Source organism: Nicotiana tabacum, chromosome 3 (genome assembly GCF_000715075.1).
Source record: "Nicotiana tabacum cultivar K326 chromosome 3, ASM71507v2, whole genome shotgun sequence".
NCBI classification, from domain to species: domain Eukaryota; kingdom Viridiplantae; phylum Streptophyta; class Magnoliopsida; order Solanales; family Solanaceae; genus Nicotiana; species Nicotiana tabacum.
In genome coordinates, this window is record NC_134082.1 from 212874293 (window position 1) to 212893189 (window position 18897).

Genomic DNA, 18897 nt, shown 5'->3' on the forward strand with positions numbered 1-18897 from the left:
TGCAAACAACAGAACTTGGCCAAGACAGCTTGACCAATACGAACCCTTATGTAGCTTTCAGACAGTGTTTGATTACAGTACTTACTAGAAATTTCCTTATGTTTTCAGTTTTCTTTAAATTCACAAGACCTCTCTTAAGACTCAAATTTCCAGCCCTTTTTTAAGTTATGAAATTGCCTATTTATAAGCCAAACGACCCAGTGCAGCTAAGCTGCCTGGATCCCCCCACTTGCAGACTGCCCATGCCTAAGCATCTTTTGGTGCCAGCCATTTGTTCCCCACGCCTGATTTATTCTTTAATCAAGGATTATGGGCTCATTTTAGTATTCATTTTAAACCCATGCTCTTGTGTCTTGCTCCCCATTGGCATTAGTTTAATCCTAATTTAGTACCCTACTTGTCAGCTCATTTAAGCTAAGCTTTTTCTGTCCTTTTCAAACCCCAGACTACCCCTGTTAAACCCTGATTATTACTGCCCAAAACCCATCGTAGCATCAGGGCATTTTGAACTTCTGAAAGTTCAATTTCAGAATTGCCCTAGCCTGATTCTTTTAATTGTTTTTACAATGCAGTTACAAACTAGCATTCACAGATAATGTCCAATATTCATTTCACAATACAGGTTTGTTCAGTCATGTGAGGTTGTACGTATTAGCATATCTGAACATTCAGTCGTAGGGAGTTAATCGACGACATTTATCAAGTCGACTATACTAATTATAATAGGTAATAATCAATCGCTCATATAAACTACACATACAGGGTCCCGAATGACTTCAAATATCTTTGTTCAATTACTGGGAACCTATATGAGTTAACTTATTTGACGATTAATCTAATTGACGAGCATGTATATCACAGAGTACATTCAGAACACACATAGAAAATCAAACGACCAAATAAAAGGTCTTTGACAGAGACGGAAGAAATTAAGAAAAACATCATACAATAACACACAGTCACAACAAAGCATGCTAACAACTCAATCAAAAACTAAAACAAAGAAAGGGAAAACTTACTGAAAAAGTTTAAACTAAACTGAACCAAATTCAACTTAGCTTCGACCATTTGAGGCCGAACAAACTTTAATCAGGGTGTTCTCACACGAGAACACCTTGGTTAAGGTCCATTAGACCTCAAACCCCTGTCAAGATCGGCCGGATTCCCCAGGTGCATGTGTTCTGAGGTCTGGATTTTCAGATCTGGTTTTTTAGAAGCTTGGTTTGGTCACGAGGAGGGTCAGGGGAGTGTCTGGTATGAAGATGGGTGGTTTGGTATAGGTCCGGGTTCGACTCGAATCTTCAAATGAAGATTCGAGACGAATGAAGGTGATTCGAGGCTAGGGGGTGACAAATCCATGTTCAGGAGAGTGAGGGGGTCTTAGGGTGTTCAGGAGGTGGTCACCAGCGTTCATGCTGCCGGCTTTAATGGCGAGGGAGACTAGGGCGGCTGCTAGGGTTCGGGGGGGTTTCAGCCAGCTCCTAGGATTGTGTTCGTCAAAGTCTAGGAATGATAATTTAGCTTTGGAAAGTTTTGAAAATGAAACTCCTTGGGGTTCTGTCACGCCTTGACTCGACGGAGGCCACCCAACATTCATGGGTTGAAATGACCCAAACGGTACAGGGGAACAAACAGGTAAGGATAGGGGATATATGAGAGGTATGGGAAAAAGGTTAGTGGCACAAGGATTATTGGTGTTTGTGTAGTTCTGGGCTGAGGTAAAAGGCATACTCTGAGAACAAAATGGTTGAGTTGACATGGGATAGGAACTGGTAAATTGAGGGTAATAAAGTTAGGTGAACATTGGATATGGGTTCGACAAGGGTCTAAAAGCTGTTGCAGAAGGGTTTAGGGGTGGATTCATTGAAGGCCCAGCACCAGCAGAGACCATTGCATGCACTAAAGAGCTAGTCGAGTGGACTGGGGCTTGATATGAGAGTGTTATGAAGTGCAAAAGAGGCATTAGGAGTGGCTAGGGAAGAATTATCTCTCAAATACCTGCTACAGAAGATTGGCCTCCAATGGTCGGGGAATCGTATCATTTGCTGGAAGAAAAATCCGTACCGCTCGATGTATTCATCTATCAACATTAGCTCAATCCTTTTTGTGCTCCTCCATTTGCGTATCGTATTTCTCCTATTTTTCTTCAATTTTATCTATCCTCTTCCCGATTCTTCGATAAACGCCTGAAGCTGAGCTTCCACCCTCAAAATTCCGTCATCACTGGACTGATTTCGTTGTTTGTCAACTATTTGGGATGCCAAAGATCGGGCTCTGATAACCAAAATTGGATTGATGATCCTCCTAAAGTAATGGATCACACTTACTCCGACTTCCACGCTTTTACTACTAACCATGACAACTCAAATCGGAGATCTATTAAATCTGATCCCCCTAGCCATAAATCTATTGACCTCTCATCTCTTCATAATATTATATTCCCTCCGAAATAAGAGATGCAATTTTCTCCTTTAAACCTTTTAAATCACCATGCCCAGGTGGGCTCCAGCCATTTTTCTTTTTTCTCTTCTTTAGAAGATAGTGGTTTCGACATGTGTGTTTACAACAACAACAACGATCCAGTATAATCTTACAAGTGGGGTCTGGGGAGGGTAACATGTACGCAGATCTTACCCCTACCCCGAAGGGTAGAGAGGCTGTTTCCAGGAGACCCTCGGCTCAAAAAAACAATAGGAGACGATATATTAGTACCATAAAAATGCATAATAAAATAACAGTTTTATAAGAGATATGAAATACAGAATACGAAATACGAAATAGATGGCTGGTATAGTAAAAACTAGCAGGTAAAGCCCTGCATCAATAGACGACCAATGGCATTCTTAGTCTAACTCCTAACTGGCTAGTCTCACTCTATTGTGCTGTAGAAATATTCACAACTTTCCCCTAACCTACAACCTTAATGCTCGACCTCCATAATTCCCTGTCAAGGGCCATGTCCTCAGTAATCCTAAGTCGCGCCATGTCCTGTCTGATCACCTCTCCCCAATACTTCTTAGGTCGCCCTCTACCTCTCCGCGTGCCCACTACAGCCAGTCGCTCACACCTCCTCACCGGTGCATCAGTGCTCCTCCTCTGAATGTGCCCGAACCATCTGAGTCTTGCTTCCCGCATTTTGTCCTACATGGGGGCCACGCCCACCTTCTCTCGAATATCTTCATTCTTAATCGTATCCATCCTTGTATGCCCGCACATCCACCTCAACATCCTCATCTCTGCTACTTTTATCTTCTGGATGTGTGAGTTTTTAACCGGTAAATCTATTAGATAATGTGGCTTCTATTTCTGCATCCAATGCATCTTCCTTCCGTCCTTTCTTAGCCACGCCTATTGTTATATAACTCCAGGTGACTTATATAATTTATATATTAACTATCTAATGGATCTAATTTGTTTTTTCTTATTAGGGGAGAATTGAAGGTGGAGGAGATCAAAGATGTGTTGCTTTAAGGAAATTATGTAAAAGAAACTGGAAAATACCAATCGAAATAATTGCACATGTCTATTTTAAATGAAACTTTCTCTTTATCTTTGTGCGTAACACATATATTCATCATCATAATGAGGTGACTACTTATAATTCATGAGATGTTAGAACGATTGTCTAAATACCAATCTCTCTGGTCCAAATTGAGACCAGAATGAACAGTCTGCACCCCATATTTATCTTGCTTTTTTTTTTATGTGTAGTATGATCAAATGAATGAACATTCATTATAATTGTTTTCTCTTGACATGAAGCCATAAATTTATCTTCTGTCATCAGAGTCTGATAGTGAAGCAAGTTGCTAAATTATCAGCTTTTATTTTACACTATTCTTAGATTGTGGATGAGGTTTCTCAGGTTGCTGAGTTTATAGAAACTATGAAATCTAAATTTTTTTATGAAGTCTCATGCTTTTGCTGTCATACTCTTGATGTTGCAAATAATAATGCTCTTGTGGTAAGAGCTCTAAGTGACATTAAGGGATGTATAACCATGCGGTTCTGTTTCTTGGGTAATTTGCTGCTAATTGGTATTGCAAGTAACAAAAATGAACAAGTAAAATTATAGCGCTAATTCCCGTCTACTCACAGTCACACACTCGGATTTAGCACACCACAGTCATGAAATTGCAAAACTAAAAAGTATTCAGAGAATCAGAAAAAGCACCTAAAAAACACCGAAAAGAAAAAGTATAGACAACCCAAAATATTACGAAAGGAAAAAAAGAGAGAAAAGAGAAGAAGATCTGGGACAAAGTTAAAAGCGGAACACGCTTGTAGCTACACCCAGCAAGAACAAAGAGAGCTTTAAGAGCATGTGGAGATTTCCGAGAGAAAGAAACTCTTGAAAGAAAGGGAAACACATACGATTGTTGTCTCTAAGAAAATATGTGGAAAGATCTTCAGTGTACACGTAGAAGTATAACTAAACAATACAACTAAACATATTGAAAAACACTCTCATCTTATAGAGTAGTTAACTATATTGAGATATGAGGGATTCCCCTCAGAAAATAGAACTAGATAGAGGAGTTGATCATGACTACTGTTGACCTTGTGGACGGAAGAGTTGATCATGGCTACTACTGATTCATTGCGACCACAAGAGCATGAATCTGATAGAAGTATATTGGAAGACATTCACTTCGATCCCTTAAAACCACAAGAGCATAATGCTGATAAAAATTGTACTGAAAATACATAACATGACGATTACAATATAATAATAACATGGGAAGAATAAGAACTTCGCTCGCGTACAAAAGATTTGCCAGAAACTCAAAGCATTTGAATTTATTCACCGAGTGCAAATCCCATGTGTGGATTGTGTATTGTATTAGTTTAAAGTCATCTTTTTTTTTGAATTTGGGTGATTTTTGTAGAATATAATTATCCATGTAAATTCTTTTCTTTGATGACTGTCTTACTTCGGTTATTCTTTTCTATTTATCAAGGAGGAACATGTCAAGATTAAAGAAGGATGACAAGAACAATTTGCGTGATGATGGAGAAAGCGTCAAGCATAGAGAGAAAGAATGATGAGGAGAGGGAGCTTCCCATAAACATTAAAGGTAACATGTTCAGTGCAAGACTATCAAGATCATCAAGCTTAAACTTTGAGCAAGTCCAACAGAATGTTGTTGTTGTTGTTGTTGCCACCAATATTATTGCTGCTTTCTGCATTATTATTAGTTATAGGAGGAGGAGGCATCATCATCATTGCAGGAGGACATAAGATTGCATTTTCACTGTTGTTGTTGTTGTCCATTAACATTTTTTTTTCTCTGAGTTTCTTATAACTCTTTTTGTTGATTTTGTTCCTTTTGTTTTTGCCTATGAAACCATAAAACTCCCTAAACTTTGAACAAGTCTAATCTACCTCTTTTACTATTGTGGCCGATTATAATGGAAGAAAACTGTCATTTCAGTATTGTAGTTGCGCTCCCATAGATGTAAAAAGTGTCATTTGGTGATCATACAATATCTGAGAGTGGATAATTGTTCCAAATTATATCTAACTAATATCCAGTGATATTGTCCATATTTAGTGATCATTTATATGCATCAGATCACCTTTCCTGTCACTTCATGTCAAATAAAGTTAAAAAAAAATAATTTCAACTTTTATCATATTGGGCCCGTGTTGGCACGGGCTAACTCCACCTAGTTTCTTTTAGAAGTATTGGCAATATAATCAACTCTTATGTAACAAACCTTTGCCTACAAGCTTTTGAATCAGGCCCTCTCCCAACAGGTATCAATGATACCTACCTTTGTTTTATACAAAAAAAAAATTCAAATGCTAACAACCTTAAAAAAAATTGGCCAATATGTAACACCATCTATAAAGTGGTTACAAAGATCATTGCTAATAGATTAAAATTATAGTAACAATCTAGTTTTATCAAAGGAAGACTAGCTAGTGACAATGCTATAATCATTCAAGAACTTATGTTAAAAATGCATAAACAATTAGGATCAAAAGCTAATATGGTCCTGAAAATAGATCTTGAAAAGGCTTTTGATCGTTTGAAATGGCCTTTTATCTATAGAACTCTCCGCCACTTGATATTTCCTCCAAAGATCTCCAAACTCGTCATGAATTGCATCACTACTAGCAAAATCTCTGTACTAGTGAATGGTAGTAGAAGTCAATTCTTTTATCCAAGTAGAGGTATTAGACAAGGGGATCCCTTATCACCCTACATATTGATACCCTGTATGGAAATGCTATCCACCAAAATAATTTATAATGTTGATATTAGAACTTGGACTCTAATTAGAATGGGGAAAAAATTAATGCTTTTTATCCCATCTATTCTATGTGGATGATCTTACTTTAATGTGGAACATTGACAAAAAATCCTCAACTACTATTCTTACCTGCCTCAAGAATTTTTGCTCAATATCAGGGCAGAAAATAGATTACACAAAATCCAAAATCATCGTTTCAAAAAACTGCTCCAACACCACCTCAAAAGCCCTAGCTAAACATTTTAACATTAAAATTAGCAACAACTTTGGAAAATGCCTGGGATTCCGATCACTAACACCAATCCAAAACCATCTGACTACTAATTCATCCTAGATAACATGATTAGGAAGTTAGCCTCGTGGAAATCAAATTTTCTCAATATGGCGGGTGGAACTACACTGGCCACCTCCTCTTTAAATAGTATGCCCAATCATATCATATAATACAATTGCCTTCCTACAAAAATTCTCAAATATATTGACAAGATTCAAATAAACTTCTTATGGGGTTCGACCAATACCTTCAAAAAAATTCACCTCATTAATTGGAAAACTGTTACTAGCGACAAGAAAAATGGAGGTCTTGGTATCCATGCAGCTAAAGATAAAAATCTAGTAAATTTGGCTAATCTTACTTGGAGATTAATTCACAACACTAATAAACCTTGGGCCATAATCCTCTCTTCAATTTATGGCTCGACAAATAACTTTAAAAACTCATCTTTCATATGGAAAAGCATAGTCAAGGGTTGGGATATATTTAACAAGGGGATCAAATGGATTCCAAGCACTCACTCGACTATAAACATTTGGCACTCAAGCTGATTCCCAAGTCTCCAAATTTTAGACTAATCGTTGAGGGTCCTATCACAAAGATGAACAGTAGCCTGACCATTAGTGATAGTTTGGTCAATAACAAATGGGATCCGGGAAAATCTCATTCGAATTACCTCAACCCATAAGAAATAGTATCCTATCCATATACCATAGGGATTGCATCAAAGACACCCTGACTTGGGCCCTAAAAGGAGATGGTAAATTTTCTTCGAAAAGTTGCTATAAGCTAGTTAGCTCCAATGAAAAAATAACACTGATTTTAGCTGGATATGGGATCTTCGCTGCCCCAATAAGATTAAGTTTTTTTCTGCGAAAATGTCTTCACAATAAACTTCTCAGTCGATCATATCTTCACTATATAGGTATTAATATAGACCCCATTTGTCATGTTTGCAAAAAAGAAAATGAATCTATCGACCACAGTTTTATTAGATGTGATGTAGTTCTCCAATTCTAGGATATGATAGGTTATAAGATCCCTCCTCATCATAACACTTCACACTGGCTCACTAATATAAAGGACCTAACTACCTTTCATGGGTAGATTTATACCCTTTTGTTCTATAAAGCATTTAGCTCAACCGTAATAAAAATAATGATGATAACACCACTTAAAATTTCATTATTAAGAACTTTACTGCGTTAGCGGTCGAGTACAAGCTACTAACGCAAAAAGAACTAACTACTGTTCAAACCCATGCAATCAATGTTGCATGGCACAAACCCCACAAAGGTTTTATAAGCTCAATATCGATGATGCCTTTAGAAAAAAAGAATATTTAGGGGGATTAGATGGAGTATTCAAGAACAGTAATGGTCACTGGATAGCAGGTTTTCAACATCACTACTCAGCCATATCATCCCTACAAACAGAGCTAGAAGTGCTCAAAGAAGGCCTTAACATAGCAATGACCAAGAGATTTACTCCATTGGTCATAGAACAGATGCAACAAAGGTAATCAAAGCTTTTTAATATAGATGTGAATCTCATGACATGATTGTTTGCTTTTGCAGGCGGTTAATGCTCCAGCTGAAGCTGAAGCAATCATCAATCCAACATAACTTTAGAGAAGGAAACAAAGTAGCCCATAAGCTGGCTAAGGAAGCTCTCAATCTTCCGAAGGAGCATCTACTGCTAGACAGGCCGTCTTCTTATGTAATAAATAAGCTGGAAACATATAGGGTTGGCTATGTTTATTTTGTTAAAAAAGTAAGTACTGAAGTATGCTGTAAGCTTGCCAACTTGGGCAATATTAATGTCCTTAGGACATATAGTATATCTGGTGATGTAACAAACAATATTCCGTAGTTTTTATAATATATATTTCCTATTGTCTAAAAAAAAATTAAATTACTCGATAAAATAACATGTTCAAATTTTTAATGACTAAGAAGCATAAAGAAATTGTAATAACACAAGAGGAAACTTGCCTCCCTCTAAAAAATTTTCCTTTTTCATTCTTGGAGAACAATCCTATTAGTAAGAAAAATGAAGAACAAGGAGGGAGAAAGAAAAGTTGTACAATTATTAATTGTATTTTCTCAAGAAAAAAAGGTCTTCTTCGAGTTGATTTACAGCACATGAGAAAATTGAATCCATCCATTGTTGTAGAGAATCTTGTTCTTCTGCAGGTGCAATGTTACTTGAGGATTCAGTAACAGCTGATACTGTTGAAAATTTGATGGATTCTTCAGCTTCTAAAGAAAGTGTAGGGCTGTAACAATTAGACATAGTTTTACAACTTTTGTTCCATAAATCCACATCAAAATTTTCACTCAACATATTGTGGTATGCATTGTTTGACACTGAAAAATCAGTAGCATTTTCAGTACAATTCTCTGCTTCATTGCTTTTATCATATGTCTCTGTTTTATAATGATTTGGTAAGTTAAGTTCCATGATTGTATCATCTGGTTCTTGTTGGTATTTTTCTTGGTCAATTGGCTTGTGAGTTAAAGGGTCTATTCCCACTTGCTTTAATTTCTTCTTAATTCGAGTATTCCAATGGTTCTTGATTTCATTGTCTGTCCTCCCTGGAAAATGTGATGCTATCTTAGACCACCTGCAAAAAAAATATTTAAAGGGTTAAATAAGAAGAATTTTTTAAAAAAAAAGGTTAGTCGTGCAGCTCGTGCTAGTGAATTTTGAATATTGAATGGTTAAAAGAACAAAGGTATTATTGAAAAATTAATAAAGACCTGTTACCAAAACGAGCATGAAGCTCAATAATCTGATCTTCTTCAGCTTCAGATAGTGCCCCTCTTTTGAGATCAGGTCTCAAATAATTAATCCATCTCAATCTGCAACTCTTTCCGCATCTTTGCAAACCTACCACACATTTCATGACATGTAGGATATAATTAAGTAATTAAAAATGTTTACTGTCTAACCGTTTAAACTTTTAGATGAGATGGTCACACAGTTCAATATGTTGATAGAGGCCTTGGGTTCAAGTATAGCTTGTCTAATAGAATTACTATGTGCTTGGCTCAAGAAAATAGTTTGACTGACACGCGAGGAGCCTGTGGAAAACACTATTAAGTACTCAACTACAAGTGTACTATCTTTAATAGCTTATACAAAAAAAAAAAATTTGACTATGCTGATCAAATTACCCTAATTGTGTATAATAGTTGTACTCTTACAAATATAGGGACATATATACAACAACAACAACAAACTCAGTGTAGTCCCACAAGTGGAGTTTAGGAAGGGTAGAGTGTACGCAGTACTTACCTTTACCTTTAAGAAAGCAGAGAGGTTGTTTCCAGTACACCCTCGGCTCAGGAAAGATAAATGGAAGGGTAATAACAAGCAAACCAAATCTGACACCGAATCGAAAATACTAACGGAACTAACACCAAGAAATGCAAACAGAAAACCGAAACAAAGGATATAACAAAATGGGGACATATATAGAGAGAAATATATATATAGAAATTAAACCTGCAAGCTTGGGAATGGTTCGCCAACATTGGATGCCATTGTTGAGAATAAAATGGACGAGCTTATGGTCTTCTTCAATAGTCCATGGACCTCTCTTCAATCCAACTCTATCACAACAAGGCTGCCTTCCCATTTTCAACTCTTAAGTCTATTTCAAAACTGGAGATGAAACTAGTAAACAGAAGAAGAAGCCAACATATATAGGTACTAATAATTATTACAATCGTTTGTTTCAAGAAAAGGAATTTATATTCGAAACAAATAAAAGATACCAACAGATAAGCGAGGGACATATAACAAAAGAGATATTCTTGCTTAATGCATGATTGAATGGGGAATAAAAATTGTAAAGGTATGCGCATGGAGGATGTGTTTATATATAATTAATAAAAAGTGGACAGCCACCATCACTTTCAACATTGCCATGGCAGCTTCTTAGCTAATCATTTATATTAAAAAACAATTGACAAAAGTCATCTTCTCTTTGTGCTTTTTCCTTTAAAACTCTAAGGGGTCGATTGTGCTTGTTTAATTATACGATGAACAAGAATACATAAATTGTTATGTAGGGATTATCTAATTTAAGGCATTTTGTCTTTAAATACTCTTATCCATGTAGTATTAATGCAATTTTATCCTATGTATGTTTTATTTCGTACAAAATAATACATTATTCTTGTATAAGTTATATCAAAATTAATTGGTAATAAATTGTTTGGTTTCTGGAATTAAATTTGGCATAACTTAAGCGGAGTTTAGCATCGAAAATCAAATGATGTATTAGCCATACCACCAGAGATTATATTAGTTATACAGAACTGTATACCGAAAATCAAACATCCTATACGTAAATATAAAATTTTATAGGGATTTTGCATTTTTTTATACCTAACAACAACAACAACAATAATAAAAAAACTCAGTGTAGTCCCATAAGTGGATCTATGGAGGGTAAAGTGTACGCTGACCTTATCCCTGCTTTTAAAAAGACAGAAAGACTATTTCCGGTAGTCATTTTCTTTTACCTCAAACCAAATAAACCCTAATCAAGGGAAAGAGAGCTACCATAATATCAACAGGTGTAGGTCAGTCCGATTTCATATTTAGAAATTTCTAGGCTTATATATTAATTGCTAAAGTTTTTTCTTTACTAAAGTATCTTTTATTTTAATACTCAAATTGATGAGATGCCCCTGGTCCCTTAAAAGCTGGCTAGTTTTGTCGTTGAGGCCAACTCCTTTTCCCGTCCATCCAGTATAATTCAACGTACTCGTACTAAAGGTAAGATACAGAAGATACACCATATAATCATTGCAATTATTATGTTTAGTGCTTTTGTTAGTTAGGAATTTATTATGGTCTGTTAAATATTTTATGAACTTGAATCCTTGACTCTCAAAAATAAACAAATCAAACATGACATGTAAGGTCGAAGTGAATATGCCTTCCCAAATACGATAAGCACCAGTGACAATTCTCGCTGGTTCAAAGTTCAAATTAGAACTTAGACAACGTAACTAAGGAATCTTTTATAATGTGGAGTTTCTTGTTCCCTTAAATTGCCTAATATAATGTAATGATCCGGCCGATCGTTTTGTATATTGTAGCCTCATTCACCTATTTATTGCTTCTTCTATGTTCATTTTTGGTTATGTAAGTTACTGGGGTGGTTGGTTTGGTACTGGGGTGTTTTGGAGTGAATTGGACATTTAGTCTCAAAGTTGGAAGCGTAAGTTGGAAGAGTTGATCGGAGTTTGACTTTTGTAGACGACTCCGGAATGGAGTTTTGATGGTTCCTATAGCTTCGTATGGTGATTTTGGACTTAGGCGTATGCGCGGATTTGGAGGTCCGTAGGTTGATTTGTTGCATTTTGGCAAAAGTTAGAAAGTTGAAGGTTTGCAAGGTTGAGGGATTCGACCGAGAGTTGACTCTGTTGATATCAAGTTCAGATTTTAGTTCCGGGAATTGGAGTAGGTCCATTTGTCATTTATGACTTGTGTGCAAAGTTTGAGGTCATTCAGATTTGGTTTGATATGATTCAACATTAGTTTTAGAAGTTGGAAGTTCATTAGACTTGAATCGATGTACGATTTGTGATTTTTGTGTTATTTGATGTGATTTGAGGCTTCGAGCGAGTTCGATTATGTTTTAGAAATTGGTTGTTGTATTGGTAAAAATAAATATTACACGTGGATTTATATGAGTGGTTGATATGACAAGACATGTGGATCATTAAGAAAGCGACAACTGGAAAGGTACATTAAAAGAGGCACGGGTCACAATGGACATGGGCAAATCACCCACGAGAAGAAAGTGTACGGCCACTCAAGTTTAAATGATTACATGAAGAGGCACCGGCGAAATGAATCAAGACAATAAAGAGGAAAGGTTCATGAATCATCAATTAATGAGTGTGAATGGTCTCAAGCGTTACAGAATCTTCATAAACAGCTATTATAATATCTCATTAATGCTCATAATGACTCAGTCATAAAAAGGGAAAGACGTTGTACTTACAGACTCCTATTTAAGGGAAAGAGATATCATTTGTACAAACATGTTCTGATAATTATTGGAATATAATTATTTTCTTTTGCTTTCTATTGAATACTTTGTTATTTCTTATTCTGATTTGCTTTTTTATCACTGTGAGAATATTGAATTTCTTGATTATCAGTAGTCCGAGTACTTCTAAAAATAGGCTTTGACCGAAATACCTATTTTTTGGTTAAACAAATTGGTTCCTTTGCCGAGACTCTAATAATCTTTTCACTTTCCAAATTCATTTTTTTGTCAAAAAATCAAGTCGACCAATGACAAAAACCAACAAAACTAGCAAGATCAGCTAAACCAGCAGAATCAACAAGAGAATGCCACCCTAATCCCTTCACCCCAAAATTTTCCTCGACACTCCCGAGACAATTCACATGATAGATCAACATCATATGTGAATAATCAACAAAGGGACGATCAAAATGTTGATGAGGCATCAAAACAACTAATTGCAGAATATGTGAACAATGCTCTTCAAGCTTTCGTTAGCGGATTACCAACTGTATCACCAACTCCTCCACCAAACAACACCGCAACCATAGAGAATCCACGCTCAGGACGCGCCAATTCGGGCAGCAGAGGAACTCCCAGTGAATCTCGCGATGGAGGGTCAGGTATCCCATTTAATTCTGATTTACAAAGTTTAGTACTAACTTTGCAGAAACAGCTCAAAGAGAAAAACGATCGCATAGAACAGCAGATACCTGGTGTTCCACCCGTAATCAAAGGAGTGGATATTGATAAATATTCTCAACAACCTTGGAAACCAAGTGTCGCTCACTTGCCGATTCCAAAAAAGTTTAAGATGCCTGATATCCCGAAGTATGATGGGACCACCGACCCACGAGATCATGTAACTGCATTTACAACTGGCATGAAAGGCAACGATCTGACAAAACAAGAGGTTGAATTAGTACTGGTCAAAAAATTTGGTGAAACACTCACAAAAGGAGCATTAACATGGTACTCTCTTTTACCTAAAAACTCCATTGATTCTTTTGCTGAGCTTGCAGATTCATTTATAAAAGCACTCTAGAGAGCTCAAAAAGTCGAAAAATGAATGGAAGACATCTTCAAAATAAAACAAAGAGATACGGAGATACTCAGGAAATTCAAGCATAGATTTCAATGTGAAAGAATGACGCTACCACATATACTTGATAATTGGGTGGCTATGGAATTTGCAAGCAACCTAAATGAAAAAAACTCAGAAGCCATGGGGAGACTCAAAGAAAGTTTACAAGAATTCCTTGCAAAAACTTGGAATGATGTTTACAATAGGTATAACACAAAGTTGCGGATTGAAGAAGACACTATCACTCAGTCACGGGGAGATGAAAGAGTAAGTTTGAGGCGACCAGAAACGAAAAAAGGTCCGGTAAAAATAGGTATGAGTCTTACATGGAACCATCAAGAAGAAATTCACGATCTAAATAGGAGAACCTGAGGTACGGTTCCAGATCAAGGGACAGAGACGCAGGTTCGTCATCCAAGTTTGGGAAGGAACGAGACACACGGGATAGCGACAGAAGCACAAAAGCAAAGATTGGTGTTTATAGTTTCAACGTTAGCTTATCTGAGTTGGTATTTGTTTTAAGAAGCATGGGAGATAAGGTGCAGTGGCCAAAAGAAATGAGATCGAACCCCAACCGAAGAAACCTAAATTTCTGGTGCGAGTTTCATAATGATCGCGGTCATAAAATGACAGATTACATATTGCTACAAGGTAAAGTAGAGCACTTATTAAAACAAGGCTATTTAACCGATTTGTTCAGTGAGAAGGGTAAGTAAGCATATATGAAGAATATACAAGAGCCGCCAAAACCTCCGTCTCCGAAAAAACGGTTAACGTGATAACCAGAGGCGAGGAAGTCAACAGTGTGACATATACGACTGCAAAAAAGATGTCAAAAGTCAGTGTTACCCAAGGAAAGCGAGTTCGCCAAGTTTTGGAAGAAGACGGTATCACATTTGATGATGCAGACGCAGATGGCGTGATAATCCCACACAATGTGTGAAACGAGTTTTGATTGATCCAGGTAGCTCTGTAAATATCATCCTTTCAAGAGTGGTAAGTGAGATGCAAGCCGATGGCAAGTTGGTACCCAAAGCACGTACTTTATCTAGATTTGACAATTCAAGCGTTGTTACAAAAGGGGAGATAATGCTCACCACATTTGCAGAAAGAGTAGTCAAAGATATAAAATTTCAAGTAATAAATATGGACATGACGTACAATATGATCCTTGGCAGACCTTGGATTCATGAGATGGATGTTGTTCCATCTACCTTACATCAGGTTATCAAGTTCCCTTTGCAATGGGGAATAAGACAAATCCGTGGTGATCAACAGGCTTTTTGAAGCATTAACTCAGTGGCAGATTCAAGAGTAAAAAATGACGTTGCAGATGAAAAATAGCAATTATAGAATTCAGTTGAGGATTTAGCAACACAAACCTCAACTGCATATGAACAAACAGATGTAGACTCAAGGCCTGATACTATTCAAGAGCTAGAAGAGAATGAAAACATCAAAACAACAATTGAGGAACTAGAAGAGGTGATGCTGTTTATACATTGGCCAGACATAAAAGTATACATCAGCACCAACCAGAGCCCAGAGATAAAAAGGTAAGTTAATTGAATTCTTAAAAGCTAACTCAGATTGTTTTGCTTGGTTGCATTCAGATATGATAGATATACCACCGGAGGAGATGACCCATAAGCTGAATGAAGATCCAACGTATCCACTTATCAAACAGAAGAAAAGGAAGCAAGGATCCTTCAAAAACCAGGTGATTCAAGATTGTGAGCACGTGATTTTTGCCCAAAGCAAATTATTCCCAGAAATTCAAACAAAACAATTTCTTTATTATTTTATAGTCTTTGTGAATTTTGGTGTCATTTTCTGCTAATTGTTGCATTTATATGTGCATTCTAATTCTTATGAAAAATACAAAAATATGCATTTGCGTTTAGGATTTAATTCCATATTTAGTATTAATTAGAGGTTAATTTGTTTTAGAACAAAATATGAAGAAAATAACAAAAATAGTTCACTTTTGCATTTTAATGGTTTAATTGTGAATTCGTCCCGAAATAGTTTTTAAAATAATTTTAGAAATCAATTAGTGAGATATTAGGACTTTAGTTTTAATTGTTGCAATTTTACAAAATCAGAAAAAATATACAAAAAATAGATAAAAGAAACAAATGAAAAAAAAAATAGAGAAAGGACTGCCCAATTCATTTCACCCGGGCCCAACATTGTTCTTCCTTCCCACGCCCCGAGCCCAATCCAACTTACCAGGTCCGGATCTTCAAGAAATCCAAACGGCGTCGTTTCCCTTCCCTATTTGATCTGAGCCGTCCGTTCATCATAATCCTACGGTCCACAATCATTTCCCTATCCCCTTATAAATGTCTAAAGCCAGGACAAACCCTAGAGACAGACAGCTTCTTTCTCGTACTCTCTCTAAGCCCCGCCGGACCCCCCCGCTGGCGAACACGACCTATGCCGTTGACCACCAAAATTTCCCCGTAAATTCTCCTTCCCCTCCTCTTCCCAACCCTCATGGTCATTTCCCTCGAATCTTTCCCTATCTCCTCGGATCTTTGATGAAAGATTCTCCGGCCACGACGAGACCTACCCCAAATAACCCCAAACTAACACCCTGTGACCGCCTGGGCTTCCTCTACCCCAACCCCCGTGGCCTTGTATCTCGAATCTGTCTGGAAAAGCTCGAATCTCAGATCGAGTGTTTCTGACCAAAAACCTAAGGCAGGATCTCCATGATTTCGGACCCTAACAACCCTAACCAGGTGTTTTCTTATGAAAACACATGGTTAGGGATGTTAAGGGTCAGAAATTTCGGGGATGTGGAAAAATCACTGGCCGGAGCTCTTCGTGGTCAGTGAGTTCATATTGGTATTTTTCTTTCATCTTAAATTTCTCTTTCCTTTTCTGATTTTCTGCATGTGTGAATACCTTGTTTAAATGTCTAGTTAATTTACGTTTTAATTTTTGTCAATATTGCTCTAATCTTGTATCCCGATTTGATTAAGTCTAGTTGTTTGTTTGAATATGTTCCAATTCGTGATACTAGTTCGATTTATAATTTGTTAATTAAGTTAAGTTTTGCTTGAATTAGTTTCTGTTTTTCTTTTAGTTAAATAATAATTAGTTCATGTTTGGCTTCAGTGGATTAGTCGTCTAGCTAGTTCTAATTAGTTTAATTTATTTTGGTCTGATTAAGGCTGATTTGGATTCTTTGGGAAACTATAATTGGTCCGTTTAGGGCTAACAGAGGGTTTGAGTCAGTTAGTTAGGGGCTTGAAGCTTAGCTTGTTTGGGTAGTAATTTCAGGGAGGGAATAAGGGTAGTTTCTTTAAGAATAGTAATTTTCAAAGTAGGGAAATGTTAGTTTAGGAATTTTAATGGGTATAGGACCTTCTAGAATGGGGTACAAGTGTAGATTTCAGTAATTGTGATGCATTTACTTGTTTAGCAAGTCAAGAATAGAGGAACTAAACGGAAATAAGGGAGGGACTAAAAAAGAAAACCTAAAATCTGATTTACCCTCTTTTGTCACCTATAAAAGGGCATCAAATGCCTTGAGGAGGGGTCTCTTTTTTTAGGGGGAAGCCAAAAAAATTCACTATTTCATAGCTAGTTTAGCTTCCAGAAAATTTTCCTTTCTAGTTCCAGATTCAAAGTAGAAGTTAGAAATTCAAAAACCAAAAAAAAAAAAAAAGAAGCAAATAGATTCATAAAAATTCAAAAACATGTACTGTTTCATTCAACTATGAAATTGATTTTCTAGTTTTAGTAGCTGAGTTACAAATCTCAGTTCCTTTTCTGGTGATTTGAGTATTCAGAGAAATTTCTGGTTGTTTCAAGTAATATTGGGGTTTCAGTCAGTCTGTTTTGGTTCCATTTGTTGAGTTTTCGAGTGGGGTGTTCTGGCTGTTTAAAAATTCAGTGTTGAGTCAAAATTTTGGATTCTGAGTTGCTGGGTTGTTGATTCCTCTGTTTGGATTGCTGAATTTGCTCCTGAACTACACTGTCGCATTGCAGCTTCTGATCTATTCTTCTTCTGTTTCCTTTCAAATCTCAGGTACACGTTCTCAGCCTGTGTTGATGTAATTTGAACATGGAATACAATTGAAGTTCATGGTTGTCCTGGAATTGCAATACAAAAACGGATTAAGTTTAGATATTTCCACATCTGTTTGATATTCACAGTTGTATTAATTGAATTGTATATTCTAGACATCTAACTGGGCCGTATAACTGTATAGTTGATATATGGCATATAGATATGGCGTATTGTAACTAAGTCATCATGATGGTTAACTTTAGTTTTAGAATGAATGCTGTTAGTATAGTATATTATGGGTTACAGAAAAAATAAAAATGAGCATCGAAACAATAGTATTTTTAAACAATGTCTTTGTTGCAATTGTTAATTTTAACACGTGTTTGTTAATGACTAGTTTGTGAGTTTTAGTACCTTAGTGACATGATTTGAATCAGTATGATAAGTTCAAGATTACATTTGGCTTAACTTATCATTTTAATAATGCTCAAGTTGACTCAATAGTGGAATAGTTAAATGGTTGCCTACATTTCGTCATTCGTAGTGTAATAGCCTGTTAGTTCACTGGGGGTATGTAGTATGGATTTAATTAAGAGATGATTCCAAATTGGTGGTCTGTCAATCCAAGGGATCGATCCCCAGACCTTTGCAAGCTCAACTGCTATGGGCCATTCCAGGCCCAACGTCTGCATTCACAAGAGTCTTCGTCTCAATTGTGCTGGGCCCTTTGAGGCCCAAGGCCGGTTGTCCATTCCTTCTATTTTGGATATTTGGATCCGGGTTTGAATTCGAAGCCCGAGTTTGGATAATAATCAATTAGGATTTTCTTTTTCTTTTAGAGACAAAACCAAAAATAGAAAATTATAGTCACTTTTTAGGTTGGCCTTTTAACAAAAATGATGAGACAAGCCTCGCCGAATAAAATTACAAATGCGGGGCCCTCAATAAGTGGTTATTAAAATACTTAGAATTCGGGAGGGTCGTTTAGTGAATTTCATGGCCTTCCCCAAAATAATATTGCGTTAAACTCTTTAGACGCGATTTGATTAAAATTTACTTCCTTAAACTCGGGTGTGCATTGATGCGACCCAAATCCAAGTCTCGACGAAGTCAAAATGTGCTGACTACCATGGGTGCATTGATTGCGACGTGGTTCGAAGCGCATTTTCACGACGTCGCAATTTCTTTAAAATAAACGA

The 18897-nt window shown here is 36.7% G+C and overlaps 2 protein-coding genes across 2 annotated transcripts; one reads left to right on the top strand and one right to left on the bottom strand.

Moving 5' to 3' along the window:
• The first annotated feature begins 7811 nt into the window (after nucleotides 1-7811).
• On the top strand, nucleotides 7812-8407 carry LOC142179285 (uncharacterized). The gene is made up of 2 exons (XM_075248996.1): nucleotides 7812-8053; nucleotides 8113-8407. The coding sequence occupies exons 1-2, from the start codon at nucleotides 7812-7814 to the stop codon at nucleotides 8405-8407; spliced, it is 537 nt and encodes a 178-aa protein (XP_075105097.1).
• A 95-nt stretch (nucleotides 8408-8502) lies between these two features.
• LOC107816972 (transcription factor MYB20-like) lies at nucleotides 8503-10349 on the bottom strand. Its single transcript, XM_016642723.2, has 3 exons — nucleotides 10046-10349; nucleotides 9298-9427; nucleotides 8503-9161 (listed from the first exon to the last, which is right to left on the bottom strand). The coding sequence occupies exons 1-3, from the start codon at nucleotides 10176-10178 to the stop codon at nucleotides 8627-8629; spliced, it is 798 nt and encodes a 265-aa protein (XP_016498209.1). The 5' UTR covers nucleotides 10179-10349; the 3' UTR covers nucleotides 8503-8626.
• Nucleotides 10350-18897: the final 8548 nt, after the last annotated feature.

What these genes read in the sequence shown, in the direction of transcription:
- LOC142179285 (XM_075248996.1), top strand. Translation starts at nt 7,812, where the DNA reads ATGGCACAAACCCCACAAAGGTTTTATAAGCTCAATATCGATGATGCC. An exon ending in ATAGAACAGATGCAACAAAG is followed by an intron (nt 8,054 to 8,112) that starts GTAATCAAAGCT and finishes TTGCTTTTGCAG; the next exon opens with GCGGTTAATGCTCCAGCTGA.
- LOC107816972 (XM_016642723.2), bottom strand. Translation starts at nt 10,178, where the DNA reads ATGGGAAGGCAGCCTTGTTGTGATAGAGTTGGATTGAAGAGAGGTCCA. An exon ending in AACCATTCCCAAGCTTGCAG is followed by an intron (nt 9,428 to 10,045) that starts GTTTAATTTCTA and finishes AATGTGTGGTAG; the next exon opens with GTTTGCAAAGATGCGGAAAG. An exon ending in CATGCTCGTTTTGGTAACAG is followed by an intron (nt 9,162 to 9,297) that starts GTCTTTATTAAT and finishes TTTTTTTTGCAG; the next exon opens with GTGGTCTAAGATAGCATCAC.